At 42.2% G+C, this 16,448-nt stretch overlaps 1 protein-coding gene across 1 annotated transcript in view; it reads right to left on the bottom strand.

The window, feature by feature from the left end:
* Positions 1 to 4,751: 4,751 nt before the first annotated feature.
* The window catches only part of LOC147331765 (uncharacterized), a 52,492-nt gene continuing 40,795 nt past the window's right edge, over positions 4,752 to 16,448 (bottom strand). Inside the window, exons 10-15 of the mRNA XM_086287984.1 lie at positions 15,407 to 15,424; positions 15,239 to 15,259; positions 14,190 to 14,284; positions 9,644 to 9,679; positions 9,033 to 9,080; positions 4,752 to 5,297 (exon numbers count right to left, since the gene is read on the bottom strand). Coding sequence (XP_086144110.1) covers positions 5,217 to 5,297; positions 9,033 to 9,080; positions 9,644 to 9,679; positions 14,190 to 14,284; positions 15,239 to 15,259; positions 15,407 to 15,424 — 299 coding nt within the window. The 3' untranslated portion in view covers positions 4,752 to 5,216. The remainder of the gene's footprint in view (positions 5,298 to 9,032; positions 9,081 to 9,643; positions 9,680 to 14,189; positions 14,285 to 15,238; positions 15,260 to 15,406; positions 15,425 to 16,448) is intronic.

Genomic DNA, 16,448 nt, shown 5'->3' with positions numbered 1-16,448 from the left:
GGACTGTGGTGCTGACACTCACCAGTCCCCGGCCCCCTTCCTTCCGCTTAGCGTACAGCCTCAGGGTGCTGGACTTGGGGTGAAACCCTCCATGCATAGTAAGGAGCTTTCTTGTCTCGATGTCAGTGGCTTCTATCTCCTTCTTTGGCCAGCCTATTACCCCAGCTGGGTACCTGATCACGGGCAGGGCGTACGTGTTGATGGCCCGGATCTTGTTCTTACCATTCAGCTGACTCCTCAGGACTTGCCTGACCCTCTGCAGGTACTTGGTGGTTCAGCTTTCCTAGTGGCCTCTTCGTGGTTCCCATTCGCCTGCGGGATCCCCAGGTACTTGTAACTGTCCTCTATGTCTGCAATGTTGCCTTCTGGTAGTTTGATCCCCTCTGTTCTGGCTACCTTCCCTCTCTTTGTTATCATCCAACTACACTTCTCCAGTCCGAACGACATTCTGATGTCATTGCTGTATATCCTGGTAGTGTGGATCAGTGAATCGATGTCTCGTTCACTCTTAGCATACAGCTTGATGTCATCCATGTACAGGAGGTGGCTGACAACTGCTTCATTCCGTAGTCTGTATCCATAGCCAGTATTGTTAATGATCTCACTGAGGGGGTTCAGGCCTATGCAGAACAGCAGTGGGGACAGAGCATCTCCTTGGTAGATCCCGCACTTGATGGTGACTTGTGCTATGGGCTTGAGTATGTCCGCCACATCCCCATTGAGTTCCTGATGAAGGCTCTCAGGGTCCTGTTTATCTTATATAGTTCTAGGCATTCCAGGATCCAGCTGTGGGGCATTGAGTCATAGGCCTTCTTGTAATCAATCCAGGCAGTGCACAGGTTGGTCAGTCTGGTCTTGCAGTCTCGGCTGACTGCTTGGTCTGCCAGTAGCTGGCGTTTTGCGCCTCTGGTATTCTTGCCCATCCCTTTCTGTGCCCCGCTCATGTATTGACCCATGTGCCTGTTCATCTTAGCCGCCATGATGCCTGATAGGAGCTTCCACGTGGTGCTGAGGCAGATTATTGGTCGGTAGTTTGAGGGGACTGGTCACTTCTGGGGGTCCTTGAGTATCAGGACTGTCCGGCCTTCGGTTAGCCATTCCGGGTGTCTCTCGTTAACTAGCAGCTGGTTCATTATTCATTCAGGTGCTCGTGGAGTGCAGTCAGCTTCTTCAGCCAGTAGGCGTGAACTATGTCAGGGCCAATGTTCCCTCTAAGCTGCTCATGTGCGCAATTGCGCACTGCTGGCACAGTCTCTGTGCACATAAAATCTGCGTTGCGCACAAAAAAAAAAAATCTAACCTGAATTGAAATTAAAATTAATACTTCAACAATCCTGTTTTGCAGTGTTAGTGAGTGACTGGCTGCTCCCATTTGGGATTAGAACGATGCCAACTTATCCCATAGTTCAGCCAATAATGTGTATATACGCAGCCAATCAACGTCATTGACAGGCTATGACAGCGTCCTTATGTGCCGACACCGGTGTTTTAGCAAAGCGGCTGATGTGGAGTGAAGCCACGTTAATGACAACGTGTACAACCATTGGAGATGTGAGCAGGACAGACGGAACAACAGACGGAAAAAGTGTGGACTTTATACCAGTTTTTAAATTGTGTTGATCGGCCACGTAAAACCAGAGTTGTGATAAAAAAATAAAAATAAAATAAAAATAGGCAATGTTTGTTTTTCTTCCTGAATACTATAATTGTTTATATTTACTGCGGGAAGAAACGGTAAAAACGGCGTTTTATAAGAAAAAAGGCTCGAAAGCCTGTGAGCAAAAACAAACTCCACCCCCCTCTTCCTTTCCTATTCGTCCAAGAAAGTACCATGTCGACCAATCAAAAAATGATATGGCAACGTGGCATCTAGTTGTTAAGAAACGGGGTGAATTTTTAGGAGTGACGGCGGTGTTTTGAGATGTGAGAGATTTGAGACGTTTAGTGCAAATCTTGTGTAGTTAGTGTGTAGTGTAGTTTCGTTGTGTGTGTCAGAACAATGAGGCGACGGCTGAATGTTACAGGTGTTACAGCAGTGATACATCTGCTGCTGTCAGGCCTGCAGGTATCAGGCTGTTGTTCTCCTTCATCGCATAGTGGACAGAAATTATTTTTTTGGAGTGGCACAAATAATTTTGTGTGGCATCAGATTTGATGCAGAACAGCTGATTGTTCTGTAAATAGTTTGAAATGTTTATTGAAAAAAAAAAATCACCTTGGCTGCATTAAAAAAAAAAATAGCTGCAAAAAACTTTGTTTGCATAACTCAGTTACTTTTTTTGAAGAACTATATAAATAATTGCCCAACATTGGTCGTTATATACTGTATTTTGCAGACAGAGTTACAGGACTCTCTCCCAGACCAGACTCATAATACAAGTCAGAGATTTAAAAAAATAAATTAAAAAAAAACAAAAGAAAGACAGTTGTGTTTTCAAAATTGGAGTTCAAGTTATTTTTACTTCCAATAGTGTTAACATACTGCACAGGTCAATGACTAGAATTTTTTATTTTTTCATTGTAAGTGGGGCCAAAGCAGTTAATTAAAAGTCGTCTAACATAAATGTAAATGCTGTAATTTGATTATTTTAAACAGTAGTACTGCCAGGCTTCTACCTTTCTACCTTTAAAACCCGGAGAGCAGCCAAATGGCTTTTAGCTAAGCTTTAGCTTCAGCGAAGTGGAACTTCCTTTTGTGTTCGTCTTGATGCATTCTCAATCATCCAGGGAAATAAATCTCCAAAAGTCACCAACTTGGAGTGTTTCAGTTTGCCATCTTAGGGAGAAATCAACACACATGGGTGTATGTCCTTTGTTGCTGAGATTTATTGATAAAAACAGTACAAAAAAAAAAAACAAAAAAACCAACCATTTGTACACATATTTACAAATGGCCTGCGAAGTGGTGCACGGAGCATGTTCATTGGTTCATGGACCTCCCTGAACTAATGGCATTTATTGCAATTGTCATCTTGCGGGGGGTTAACAGGGTTCCATCTCTAAATGACTGCTGGTCAGCAAACCTGGGAAACCCACAGATCATTGGAACTATGGCACGAAACCGCTTCCAAGACATCATGCAACACCTACGCTTTGATGACAAGTCCACCCGCAGTGATCGAGCAAAGACTGATAAGTTCGCTGCAATTTCCAGTGTGTGGGGATCATTTGTCACCAACTGCATCACGTGCTACAACCCTGGTCTACATATCACCGTTGATGAACAGCTTTTCCCATCAAAGACTCGGTGCTGTTTCCTGCAGAATATTGCAAGTAAACCTGACAAGTTTGGGATCAAGTTTTGGGTGGCTTGCGACCTAAAATCCAAGTACATTTGCAATGTCTTCCCATATCTTGGCAAGGACCCCAATCGTCCCACTGGGGAGAGACTTTCTGACAATGTAGTAATGAGGCTGATGGAACCATTCCTAGACAAGGGCAGAAATGTTACCACGGAAAATTTTTTCACATCGCTTTCACTTGCGCAAAAACTTCTTAGACGGAAAACCACCATCCTCGGCACAGTCAACAAGATTCGCAGGAAAATTCCTCAATCCACTAGACAGATCGCAATGAATTCACCACTCAGGTATGTTGCAGGTCTTTTGTGGTTCTATGTTTATGTGTTTCATTGTGTGTAAAAGGGCTATGGAAATAACAATTTATCTTATTTCTTAGGTGTTTTCAGGAACACGGCAACTGGCCAGCGCCGTGTTCCTCTGCGGACAGTGTACTCCCGAACCATCTGGTCCATCACATCCACGCCACACTTTGTTTTGTTGTAAAGGGTGACAGTGTTTGGCTTCCTTTTGATAGTGTTATCAGTCTGAACCACGCTGTGCATGCTGCTAAGAATATAGACTGTCTTCTTCCGTTTGGCCGCATATGCCGTCAGCGTGGCAGCAGAGGTTGAAAACACCTAAGAAATAAGATAAATGGATAGTACTGGATGGTACTTGGATTTTAGGTCGCAAGCCACCCAAAACTTGATCCCAAACTTGTCAGGTTTACTTGCAATATTCTGCAGGAAACAGCACCGAGTCTTTGATGGGAAAAGCTGTTCATCAACGGTGATATGTAGACCAGGGTTGTAGCACGTGATGCAGTTGGTGACAAATGATCCCCACACACTGGAAATTGCAGCGAAATTATCAGTCTTTGCTCGATCACTGCGGGTGGACTTGTCATCAAAGCGTAGGTGTTGCATGATGTCTTGGAAGCGGTTTCGTGCCATAGTTCCAATGATCTGTGGGTTTCCCAGGTTTGCTGACCAGCAGTCACGTAGAGATGGAACCCTGTTAACCCCCCGCAAGATGACAATTGCAATAAATGCCATTAGTTCAGGGAGGTCCATGAACCAATGAACATGCTCCGTGCACCACTCAGCAGGCCATTTGTAAATAGGTGTACAAATGGTTGGTTTTTTGTACTGTTTTTATCAATAAATCTCAGCAACAAAGAACATACACCCATGTGTGTTGATTTCTCCCTAAGATGGCAAACTGAAACACTCCAAGTTGGTGACTTTTGGAGATTTATTTCCCTGGATGATTGAGAATGCATCAAGACGAACACAAAAGGAAGTTCACAGCTTTTAGCAGCTCCCCCACCCCCTCATCCACACACCCCCACTCCTCTCCCTCCAGAATTCCCAGGTAACAACCTAATTTACATATGAATGACTAGCCAATTTAGCTTCCACTTCGCTGAAGCTAAAGCCTAGCTAAAAGCCATTTGGCTGCTCTCTGGGTTTTAAAGGTAGAAAAGCCAAATGGCTGCTCTCCGGGAGTTTAATTAATAAACCATGTGACTGGGCTGGATTAGATGCCGGCAGACTCCCTCATCGGCACCAATATTCCTAATGTAACAAGCCCGGTGTAGTTCTTCTGGCAAGAACTTGGTCACTTAAAACCAGTACAGCAGTAAAACATTTTACATGAGGTGGACAGTTTATTGCTTGGACGTGGAGCTGGGGTAATCCACAAAACCTTCTTGATTTGCGACTGCAGAGCAGGTACATGAATAGGCATGCTGCGGCTTGTTCGGTCTCACTCTTCTTCACATTCTTCACAAGTTTATCCTCCTTAGGGCTCAGAGTCATTCACAGACCACCTTTTCTTCATCTGGAGTGTTAACAAGCTGTATAGAGCAGATCCTCGTACCCAGATTCTGCGATGGCCAAATTTAGAAAACATTTTCTCATCAGTCCGGAACTTCTAAAGATGTGTTCTGTGTGGGCAAGGGCTTTCAATTATGGTGGTTTCAGGTGAATTTATGATGATGGAACTTTCAGGTGTCTGTATGATAAAGAGAAAGAGAGAAGTGTTTAGTCTGTGTATTATCAAGTCAAGTGTTTGCTTGACTCGTGAAACAAACAAACTGAGACTGGACACTTGTAGATGCACGAGGGGGGCGACAGCTAAGCTGGGTTAGAACAGATCTAACCCAGGCAGCTGAAAAATCAAGCCACTGTTGCAGTCCCCAATCTGCAGTTGCTCTAATCAGGTCCCTTGAGTATGTTTACAGCCTGTTAGAGAAAATGCCCAGGGTCTCTGTGGCAGAATGAATGGCTGTAGTCAGCTCTTATCAGTCCAAAAGTTATGGCTGCGTAGTCCATATCTTTGGGTAAGCTTTCAAGTGGAGCGGAGTAGAGCTCGCTTTACACCCTGGGCTGCGTATCTGAACTGTGATCTTTTCCAAAACCTAAGTAGTTTTGTTGCTTAGACCTCCATGTATCAGACAATACAATAGAAATAGAGGTAGTCAGTAAGTGAAAGTACATTTAAAATCCATGCGTCAAACAAAATGTCTGTGCTGACAGTCATGTGGCCTAAATCTTTTTTTTGCATCGTTGTGGAAATTTGGGGATTTCTTGGGACTATTATAAAAGCATACATCTTTTATAACTTTACGAAAACAAGAATTTGGTGCAAATGTTTGAATTTATTTTGGACATTCTCTAATCCGCACCGTGTCAGAATTATACACGCATGCTCCAATATATAGATCAACCACCCCTATTAATATTAATGTCACGGCGAGTGAGATGAGCCGTGTGGGAAATAAAGGAGGATCCAAAAGCAGGCACTTGTAAAGGGGTGAGGGTGGTTTATTATATACGAAATAAATATAGACAAACAGCAAATGGAGCACGAACTAAACTAGACTGGAAACAACTAAACTACAGAGCAGAAACCTGGACAAGAATGAGAACGAGCAGAGGAGAATGACAATGGACAGCAGGGAGAACACATGGGTGAGACATGGTGGATACACAGACGGACCAGCAACTACAAACACAGAAGACGCGACTTAAATACACACAGAGAAACACAGGGAGATTACACACAGGTGGGGAACACAGCTGAGAGTAATCAACAAGACGAGACAGAGGTAAAACTGAACACACACTCACACGAGACTCAGACCTTCACAATAAAACAGGAACAAGAAACCATCACACAAAGACGCAGACTCGACACAGAGACAGACAGAAAAAACAATATTGTTATTATTGTTTTATAGTATTGTTCTGTTTGTTCTTATCCTCCTGCTGCTAAACTAATTTCCCCTTGTGGGACAATAAAGAAATTGAATTGAAAATGACACATGGAACTAAACTAAACCTGCAAAAACATGACAACTCAAAATACTGGGTCAAACTGACCCAGAACCGTGACAATTAATGTAAATGTCCTTTAGCCAGTTGCACAACAACCAGGTGCTTTTCATAGCCAAGAACCGTCTTATGGTTGGATGCTTGAACCCTCTTCTTGGCTGAACTGGTAAAGAGTCATTCGTCTCAAATTCTGTAGAATTTTAGCTTTAAATATCACACATACTTTACATACTACATACTAACATTTTCAGTGGCCTTTCTTGCCATCAAAATAAACCTGGATCTGTAATTTGGGACCGGTACATTAAAAAAAAAATGTCTGCGTGCTGACAAGTTAAATATATATATATATTTTTTTAATACAGGAAGTGCAGAATTATTAGGCAAATGAGTATTTTGTCCACTTCATCCTCTTCATGCATGTTGTCTTACTCCAAGCTGTATAGGCTCGAAAGCCTACTACCAATTAAGCATATTAGGCGATGTGCATCTCTGTAATGAGAAGGGGTGTGGTCTAATGACATCAACACCCTATATCAGGTGTGCATAATTATTAGGCAACGTCCTTTCCTTTGGCAAAATGGGTCAAAAGAAGGACTTGACAGGCTCAGAAAAGTCAAAAATAGTGAGATATCTTGCAGAGGGATGCAGCAGTCTCAAAATTGCAAAGCTTCTGAAGTGTGATCATCGAACAATCAAGCGTTTCATTCAAAATAGTCAACAGGGTCGCAAGAAGCGTGTGGAAAAACCAAGGCGCAAAATAACTGCCCATGAACTGAGAAAAGTCAAGCGTGCAGCTGCCAAGATGCCACTTGCCACCAGTTTGGCCATATTTCAGAGCTGCAACATCACTGGAGTGCCCAAAAGCACAAGGTGTGCAATACTCAGAGACATGGCCAAGGTAAGAAAGGCTGAAAGACGACCACCACTGAACAAGACACACAAGCTGAAACGTCAAGACTGGGCCAAGAAATATCTCAAGACTGGTTTTTCTAAGGTTTTATGGACTGATGAAATGAGAGTGAGTCTTGATGGGCCAGATGGATGGGCCCGTGGCTGGATTGGTAAAGGGCAGAGAGCTCCAGTCCCACTCAGACGCCAGCAAGGTGGAGGTGGAGTACTGGTTTGGGCTGGTATCATCAAAGATGAGCTTGTGGGGCCTTTTCGGGTTGAGGATGGAGTCAAGCTCAACTCCCAGTCCTACTGCCAGTTTCTGGAAGACACCTTCTTCAAGCAGTGGTACAGGAAGAAGTCTGCATCCTTCAAGAAAAACATGATTTTCATGCAGGACAATGCTCCATCACACGCGTCCAAGTACTCCACAGTGTGGCTGGCAAGAAAGGGTATAAAAGAAGAAAAACTAATGACATGGCCTCCTTGTTCACCTGATCTGAACCCCATTGAGAACCTGTGGTCCATCATCAAATGTGAGATTTACAAGGAGGGAAAACAGTACACCTCTCTGAACAGTGTCTGGGAGGCTGTGGTTGCTGCTGCACGCAATGTTGATGGTGAACAGATCAAAACACTGACAGAATCCATGGATGGCAGGCTTTTGAGTGTCCTTGCAAAGAAAGGTGGCTATATTGGTCGCCGATTTGTTTTTGTTTGGTTTTTGAATGTCAGAAATGTATATTTGTGAATGTGGAGATGTTATATTGGTGTCACTGGTAAAAATAAATAATTGAAATGGGTATACATTTGTTTTTTGTTAAGTTGCCTAATAATTATGCACAGTAATAGTCACCTGCATACACAGATATTCCCCTAAAATAGCTAAAACTAAAAACAAACTAAAAACTACTTCCAAAAACATTCAGCTTTGATATTAATGAGTTTTTTGGGTTCATTGAGAACATGGTTGTTGTTCAATAATAAAATTATTCCTAAAAAAAATACAACTTGCCTAATAATTCTGCACTCCCTGTATGTCCCATATTTGTACAGACACTAGTAAAAAACTTGCAAAAGGGATCATTTCTGAATGGTGTATTACTGAATTTCCCAATGCAAAAAACAGGTAATTTCTTTTCAACATAAAATTGTTAGCCACAAAAAAAGAAAAAAGAAAGAAAGAAAATCACTTCTCTTTTCAGCTCCTTGCAAAAGAAATTTATCCCAGTGAACTGTGTGTTTCTTCCCAGCAGAGAGAAGTCCAGTATGGAGCACACAAACAGACCTGGATTATTATTCTTTTTCAAGAGCTGTTGGAAAAGAACATTTTAGTAGCTACAACTTGATGCCTTCTGACAAAAAAGCAAACTTATTATTAAATCAGTCAAGGCTGCGTTTCTGTTTGTTTTATAATCCATTCTGGTCTAATTCAACCATCAGTCAAGGAAACCACGTGTGTGAAACATTAAGTCTTTTAAAAGGCACCGTTTATGAAAGTAGTAGTATAGTAAAAAATTACCATTAATAAAATGGAACCCTCTCCAATGCCGCTGCGAAATGTGTTACGCTAAAAAGAGAAGAAAATAATACTGTTAAAGCACAAACACCCTGACCAGGGTTTAACACAAAGTGGACTCCACAAATGTTAAGAAACAGACAAATCACTTCTGTTGTTCTTATTACTGAAATTCATTAGCAAGTAAGACTATAATAAAGACTCAGTCACAAATAGCTGAGTTGAAAACATTTCAAAGTATATTAAAAATTATATTAAAGAGACAATGTCCTAAGTAAACACGAGCTGTTACACTGTGGTTGAAAGGTTTGTCACTGAAATCTGAGTTTGTTTGCACCTTTATTTTCCATTATCTGCATTTGTCATTCAAAATCTAGTTTAAACTTCATTCCATCGAGCACAGCGACTAGGCTTTCATGAAAATCCTTTCATAAATATTTGTGATATGATGTGATATTCAGATCCCCCCCTTATAATAGAGACATGCAAGAGCCCACCCCTCTCACTTCATGCTTTCAAATAACTGCAACTTTAATTGGATCCTAATTCTCCGAGCTTCAGTCACAGTGTAGCATCCATCAGTAGCATCCACAGTCTTAAAAAAATATCTGTACCACTGTCATCGCCTCTTCTTCTTTCAAGTTTGGAATCTGAAGCAGAAATGAGACAGAAGCCAAAGTCAAAGTTAATTTCCTCATCAAAGTGACAAATTTGCTATTACGTAAAGTTTAACACATACTCTGTCATGTTCTCACAGAAATTATACAGGAATTGATCTTCTGATTCTGATGAATAACAATATGTCTGGGTAAATGCTGCTATACCCTTGTATAGAGCAGGACGATATGACCTAAAATATTTATCACGATATACTTTTGAAAATTTGAGATAACGATATAACTGACAATATAATTGACACGAGACAAAATTCTTTACAACTCCACAACTTTATTAGTGCAAAAAATAAAAAAAAATAAAAATAAAAAAAAATAACCAATGATTTTCACTTAAACAAGCAGCTGTTTTTTATGTCCAAGTTATGTAAAAATTTAACAGTGCAAATGCAAATTCCTCGCTGACAGTTTAACCAAAAGGCATTTCCAGTGGAAACTGGCCGACATATCCTCAGCATAACCATGTATAATATCCACAAAACTTAAAAAGAGCTTATACACACACACACACACACACACAATACAGTAATATTATGTTGAAGCACAGTACGCATCGCTCCGCCTACGATAGCCGTAATGCTCCGGCAATCCATCAAGCGGTGCGGCTTCGTAGCTTAGCAAAGTCGTACTGAAACATTTGACAGATTTTCGAGCGCCGTGCACATAAAATCGTTTCGAGGTCAGTAAACACAACCAGAGTTCATACATAAGGCACACGGGATTATAAGGGGCTCTGTCGACTTTCAGAAAAATCAAAGGATTGATTTTAAGTGTGCCGTATTTTCCAAACAACACGGTAATAACGACGGCCCGCTAGCATGCGCTACCAAAAATAGTGCTTTGTTGTGTATCTGACGGACGAAAGCTGAACCAGTTCCACACCAGTGAAGCTGCAGCATTTTTACAAACCTGGGGCCCGTTCTTCGTATCTCGCTAAGTAAGTTAGCTGGATTTGATTGTTGACGATTTCGTGTGATCTTGGATCGTTCGGTTCCCCGAAGCTCATCCGGGACTTGCTGCCATAGCAACAGAGCCATAAGCGTAAACCTGCTCGGGAGCAGGCTTACTTTATGTAAACAGGATTAGATCGCGGCCACGCAGGTATGTCCGCTTCATTTATACGAAAGCAACAGCGATATTCCACCACTGTTTCACCATAAATAAATATTATCAATGTAACTAAAGATAATGCAGCACTTGATCCTGCAGCACTTGATCCATTTATTGATTTCATACAGATACAGGTCATTTCCTAAAAAAGGGAAATGTACTATTAACATTCTATTACATGTATGTGATTATTACAGATGTAATTCATATTTCAGAGTAGTAATAGTAAATTACTTTGTGTAATCAAGATGGGAGACCACGGCTATAAAAGCGAAGGGGGATTTGGGAAGCCTGTCGCAGCCATGTCCTGTCCGTTTACGCGAGCCACCCATTGCGGAAGGTGCAAGATTGATAAGGAGAGTCCTCAGAATTCAGCGTATATTGCGGGACAGACAGGATCCTTTAGCTCAGCGCGACAGTGTGCTCATAGAGAGATATCGATATTCCCGTGAGGGTATTATTTACTTAACCAACTTGTTGACGAGGGGGTGCAGGACCACCACCTGTCTTTTTTTTGCTCTGCCCTTTTCTTGGTTGCTGTTATGAACAAACAGATTATTTCAGGGTCTCTTTCCAAGAGACTAAAAGCAATACAAGTGATAAATATTACCATTCTGTAGAATATTCGTATATTTCACTTTTACTTGTTCCCATGTGCTAGTGGGTCCTGTCGTGGCTCTAATGTGAAAGAGGATATAATGTAATATAATATAATATAATATAATAAATCTAGCCTACCGTCTACTGGTTTTGGCCAGAGGGGCCGATGGCGCGATATGGCAGCCTGGCTTCTGTCAGTCTGCCCCAGGGCAGCTGTGGCTACAACTGTAGCTGCCTCCACCAGTGTGTGAATGTGAGAGTGAATGAATAGTGGCATTGTAAAGCGCTTTGGGTGCCTTGGAAAGCGCTATATAAATCCAATCCATTATTATTATTATTATTATTAAATTACTTACGAGTTTAATTTGTCAGCAACTTTCTGCCAGCCCTCTCTCCTTGCTTTTGCAGCCTTTGCAGTGTTCCCTTGCGTTTTAATTAAACTCTGAAACTCCTGAAATCCCTCACTCAAGAGTTCTTGCTCTGCTGCCGAAAAATACCGAGCGCGCTCCTTCGACATTTTCGCCGACCAATCAGAGGGTTGCCGATCAATGTTTCTACTATCGATGCGTAGCCCCTTTTACGGCACCCAGTGATCTCACATTACTTCATCCAACTGTACTGATCGTCAACAGCAGGTGTGTTCGGGGAACCGGATTGGCGAGCTCACGGTTAGCGCGATGGTTTGGTCTTGGATGTGTCATTTGATCTTGGATGTAGTAAGCGACGTACGAAGAACGGGCCCCAGTTCTGGTTTCATTCATCAATCCGCTTTCGCTCTTCTCATTCTCCGTCGCCGCCATGCTTTTTCCGCCATGTGCGTATGAAAACAAAGGCACTGCACATGCGTGTTTCACCCATATTCTATCGCGATATTTTCTTATCGTTGCCCAACATTATACCGATGTTACCGTGAACGGTATGATATGGCCCAGCCCTACCCTTGTATTCTTTAAGCCACAGGTATCACACACATGGAGAAGTTTCAGATTTCTGACGTTTTACTGTATTGTCATAGCTTTTCACAATTTTCTCTACTGATAAAGACCTTGCTATCATAATACACAAAACAAAGTAATTAGATAAGAGTTCAATAATAACCATTAAAAAAACAAAACATCAAATTTCCTCCTTTTCAGTATTACTGTAAATTTCAATTCCACAAAGGAAGACCGTTTATTTGAAAAACTGGAATTTTATGTGAATTTATGGGAATTATTCTCCTTTTTTCTGTAATTTTACACATTTAGCCATGCTGGAAGATTTCTTTCATGTACTATAGCAGCATTTGTTTATGATTTAGAAAAACTGAGAGAATACTGTTGAAACTGCACTATTTTTATACACTCAACAAAAATATAAACGCAACACCTTTGTTACTGCTCCCATTCCCCATGGGATGGACGTAGAGACCTAAAATTCATTCCAGATACACAATATAACCATCCCTCCCAAACAGTGGTCACAAATCAGTCCAAATGTGTGGTAGTGGGCACATCTGCTATATTGAGATAATCCATCCCACCTCACAGGTGTGCCACATCAGGATGCTGATCTGACATCATGTGTAGTGCACAGGTGTACCTCAGACTGCCCACAACAAAAGGCCACCCTGGAATGTGCAGTTTTGTCTCACAGCAAAATGCCACAGATGCCACAAGCAATGAGGGAGCGTGCAATTGGCATGCTGACAGCAGGAATGTCAACCAGATCTGTCGCCCGTGCATTGAATGTTCATTTCTCAACCATAAGCCGTCTCCACAGGCGTTTCAGAGAATATGGCAGCACATCCAACCGGCCTCACAACCGCAGACCTCGTGTAACCACACCAGCCCAGGACCTCCACATCCAGCAGGTTCACCTCCAAGATCGTCTGAGACCAGCCACCCAGACAGCTGCTGGAACAATTGGTTTGCACAACCAAACAATTTCTGCACAAACTGTCAGAAACCGTCTCAGGGACGCTCAACTGCATGCCCGTCGTCCTCATCGGGGTCTTGACCTGACTCCAGCTCGTCGCCGTAACAGACTTGTGTGGGCAAATGCTCACATTCGATGGCGTCTGGCACATTGGGAGAGGTGTGCGCTTCACGGATGAATCATGGTTCACATTGTTCAGGACAGATGGCAGCTGAGAATGTCCCAGTTCTTGCATGGCCAGCATACTCACCGGACATGTCACCCATTGAGCATGTTCGGGATGTGCTTGACCGGCGTATACGACAGCGTGTACCAGTTCCCACGAATATCCAACAACCTCGCACAGCCATTGAAGTGGAGTGGACCAACATTCCACAGGCCACAATTGACAATCTGATAGACTCCATGCGACGATGTGTTGCACTGCATGAGGCAAATGGTGGTCACACCAGATACTGACCGGTTCTGGGTCCCCAGACCCCCAATAGCGCAAAAAACTGCACATTCCAGGGTGGCCTTTTGTTGTGGGCAGTCTGAGGTACACCTGTGCACTACTCATGATGTCAGATCAGCATCCTGATGTGGCACACCTGTGAGGTGGGATGGATTATCTCAATATAGCAGATGTGCCCACTACCACACATTTGGACTGATTTGTGACCGCTGTTTGGGAGGGATGGTTATATTGTGTATCTGGAATGAATTTTAGGTCTCTACGTCCATCCCATGGGGAATGGGAGCAGTAACAAAGGTGTTGTGTTTATATTTTTGTTGAGTGTATTAAATATGGATTAAATGTGTAGTTGGACATCCTTACATCTCTGCTTTAAGCAACAATCACATCTGAGCTCCCACTCACCTCATTACTCCTTTGAAGCCTCTGCGTGTACATGTAAAAAGCCACCGCCCAAAGGAAGTTGGTGAAGGTAAGGACACCTATTATAATGTGTAGGACTGTTTAAGAAGAGATTGAATATCTATTAAGTTCAAAATAACAGTCCCTTGATAACACATATTTATGCATGAATAAAAATTGTTGGGCTACTAAGAAACTTGTGCTCTAACAGAAAAGGCTCCAAAAAAGGGCCTAGAAAACTTTTTATATTTAACTAGACTATGTCTATATTTAATAGATATAGTACACACTGTATAGTTGCGCTTTTTTAAAGCGCTAAAATATGGTGCAAAATCTCCAAAAGTGGATTCTGATCATCTGAACGTAGCATTTGTGGGAGAAACGGTCTTTCCCTTTTCACGTAGATGGCCTCCTTGACTCCGCGCTCAAACCAGCGTTCCTCCCTGTCCAGGATGTTACATCCTCATCATTGAGTGTCCACTGGCCTGTAGGTGTAAAGACTGCAGAGTCCTGGCCTGACGAGGTAGCTCTTCTGTGTTGTGCCATCCTCTTAGCCAGAGGTTGTTTGGTTTCCCCGATGTATAAATCCTGACAATCCTCCTGCACTTAACAGCGTACACTATGTTACTCTGTGTCGAGGGACCGATCCTTGGGGTGGACCAATTTTTGGCGCAGCGTGTTTTGGGGTTTAAAAGCCACAGAGACCCGGTGTTTAGAAAAAAATGCATCTCAACTTCTCCAATACTCCTGACACGTACGGGATCACTACAGGTTTTTGCTTTGGCAGGACGCTACGTCCAGATGAACAGAATCAACTTTTGGTGATTTACTTACCTGGATGATTGAGCATCGTCAAGTGCAAAATTCTGTAATTAGTTTTATTATTTAAAAAATTATTTTTAGTTTAAGAATTTGATTTTTTTTTTTTTTTTCAAAGTGGCGGATCGCTTTTTGAATTCACCAGTTTCATTAAAGCATGTTTGGTACTAGAACAAAATTGTCCATATACATTTTACTGAAGTAAGAAAAAGTTACGAATAAAACAAGCTTACTGCGCGCTTTTTTTCCAGCACCTATGGAAGAAAGGAAAGACTGTATGAGAGCAATGCAATTGAACACATTACATCAGAGCAAAAACAAAAACAAAGTCAGGAAAAACTATACTAGTAATATAGTATAACTATGAACTACATTCTTTGTTTATTTCAGTAAAAACTTACTTTCGCCCTGCAATGTTTCTGTGAAAGAAAGAAAAGACTGTATAAGTACAACAGCAAAAAACCCTTTTTAATCCGAGTACAGCATCAAGACAGTTAAACTTGTGGGACATTGTTGTGGTCAGGAAAGTAGCAGAGGAGGTTGTTAGTCATTTTCAGCTGCTTTGGTGTTAATGAAATCCACAATGCACTAGAGGGACAACAACGAGACAAAAAGGAATGGTTGCACAGCTGGAGGACACTGACCTTTTTCCCTCCTTATCTTTTCTGACTGCTTTTCGCTAGTTTTGCATTTGACTGGGGCCAGTGTCATTACTGGTAGCGTGATGGGATGCCTGAACCCTACAGAGGTCACACAGATAGTCCAGAAGGTTTTCCGTCTCTCCCAGCACAGTTTCAAGAGCATAGAGGAGATTCTACGACAGGTAGTTACTCAGAGAGCTCGACAGGATTTTAGAAGGTCCTTAACCCATCAGCGTGACCGGTATCTGCTCCTTTGTGCAAGGAGGAACAAGATGAGCACTGCTAGGCTACATAATGATCTCGAGCAGGCCACTGGTGTGAATGTCTCTAACCAAACAATCAGAAACAGACTTCATGGTCTGAGGGCCCGAATTTATAAAATACCAGAACTGGCAGGTTCACCACTGGCGCCCTGTATTTTTCACCAATGAGTGCAGGTTTTAGGGTCTTGTTCACGAGTGAGTGGAGAGGAAACTGAGAGACTGACAAACGCATTGGGGTGGTGAACAAATTCCTGAGTCACTGCCATCAGTAGACTGTAGTGAAAACCTGATTGATAGGAACTCAATGTTCCTCACATCAGTGGAGGAAAAAGAAATAATTGACATTGTACACATGTGCAAATATAAAACATCTACTGATTGTAATGATATTGACATGAAAATCGTCAAGAAGGTCATTGAAGGAATTGTAGGACCTCTAACATATATTTGCAACTTATCATTTCAGACGGAAAAGTGCCAAACAAAATGAAAATAGCTAAAGTTGTGCCGCTGTATAAAACCGGGGATAGACGCCACTT

The sequence above is a fragment of the Aulonocara sp. 'chitande type north' Nkhata Bay genome, linkage group LG4 (genome assembly GCF_057382095.1).
Source record: "Aulonocara sp. 'chitande type north' Nkhata Bay isolate Kocher_YH1m ecotype deep benthic linkage group LG4, A_spYH_male_GT1.1, whole genome shotgun sequence".
NCBI classification, from domain to species: Eukaryota; Metazoa; Chordata; class Actinopteri; order Cichliformes; family Cichlidae; genus Aulonocara; species Aulonocara sp. 'chitande type north' Nkhata Bay.
The sequence above is the reverse complement of the archived record's forward strand: the minus strand, read 5'-3'. Positions and strand labels throughout refer to the sequence as shown.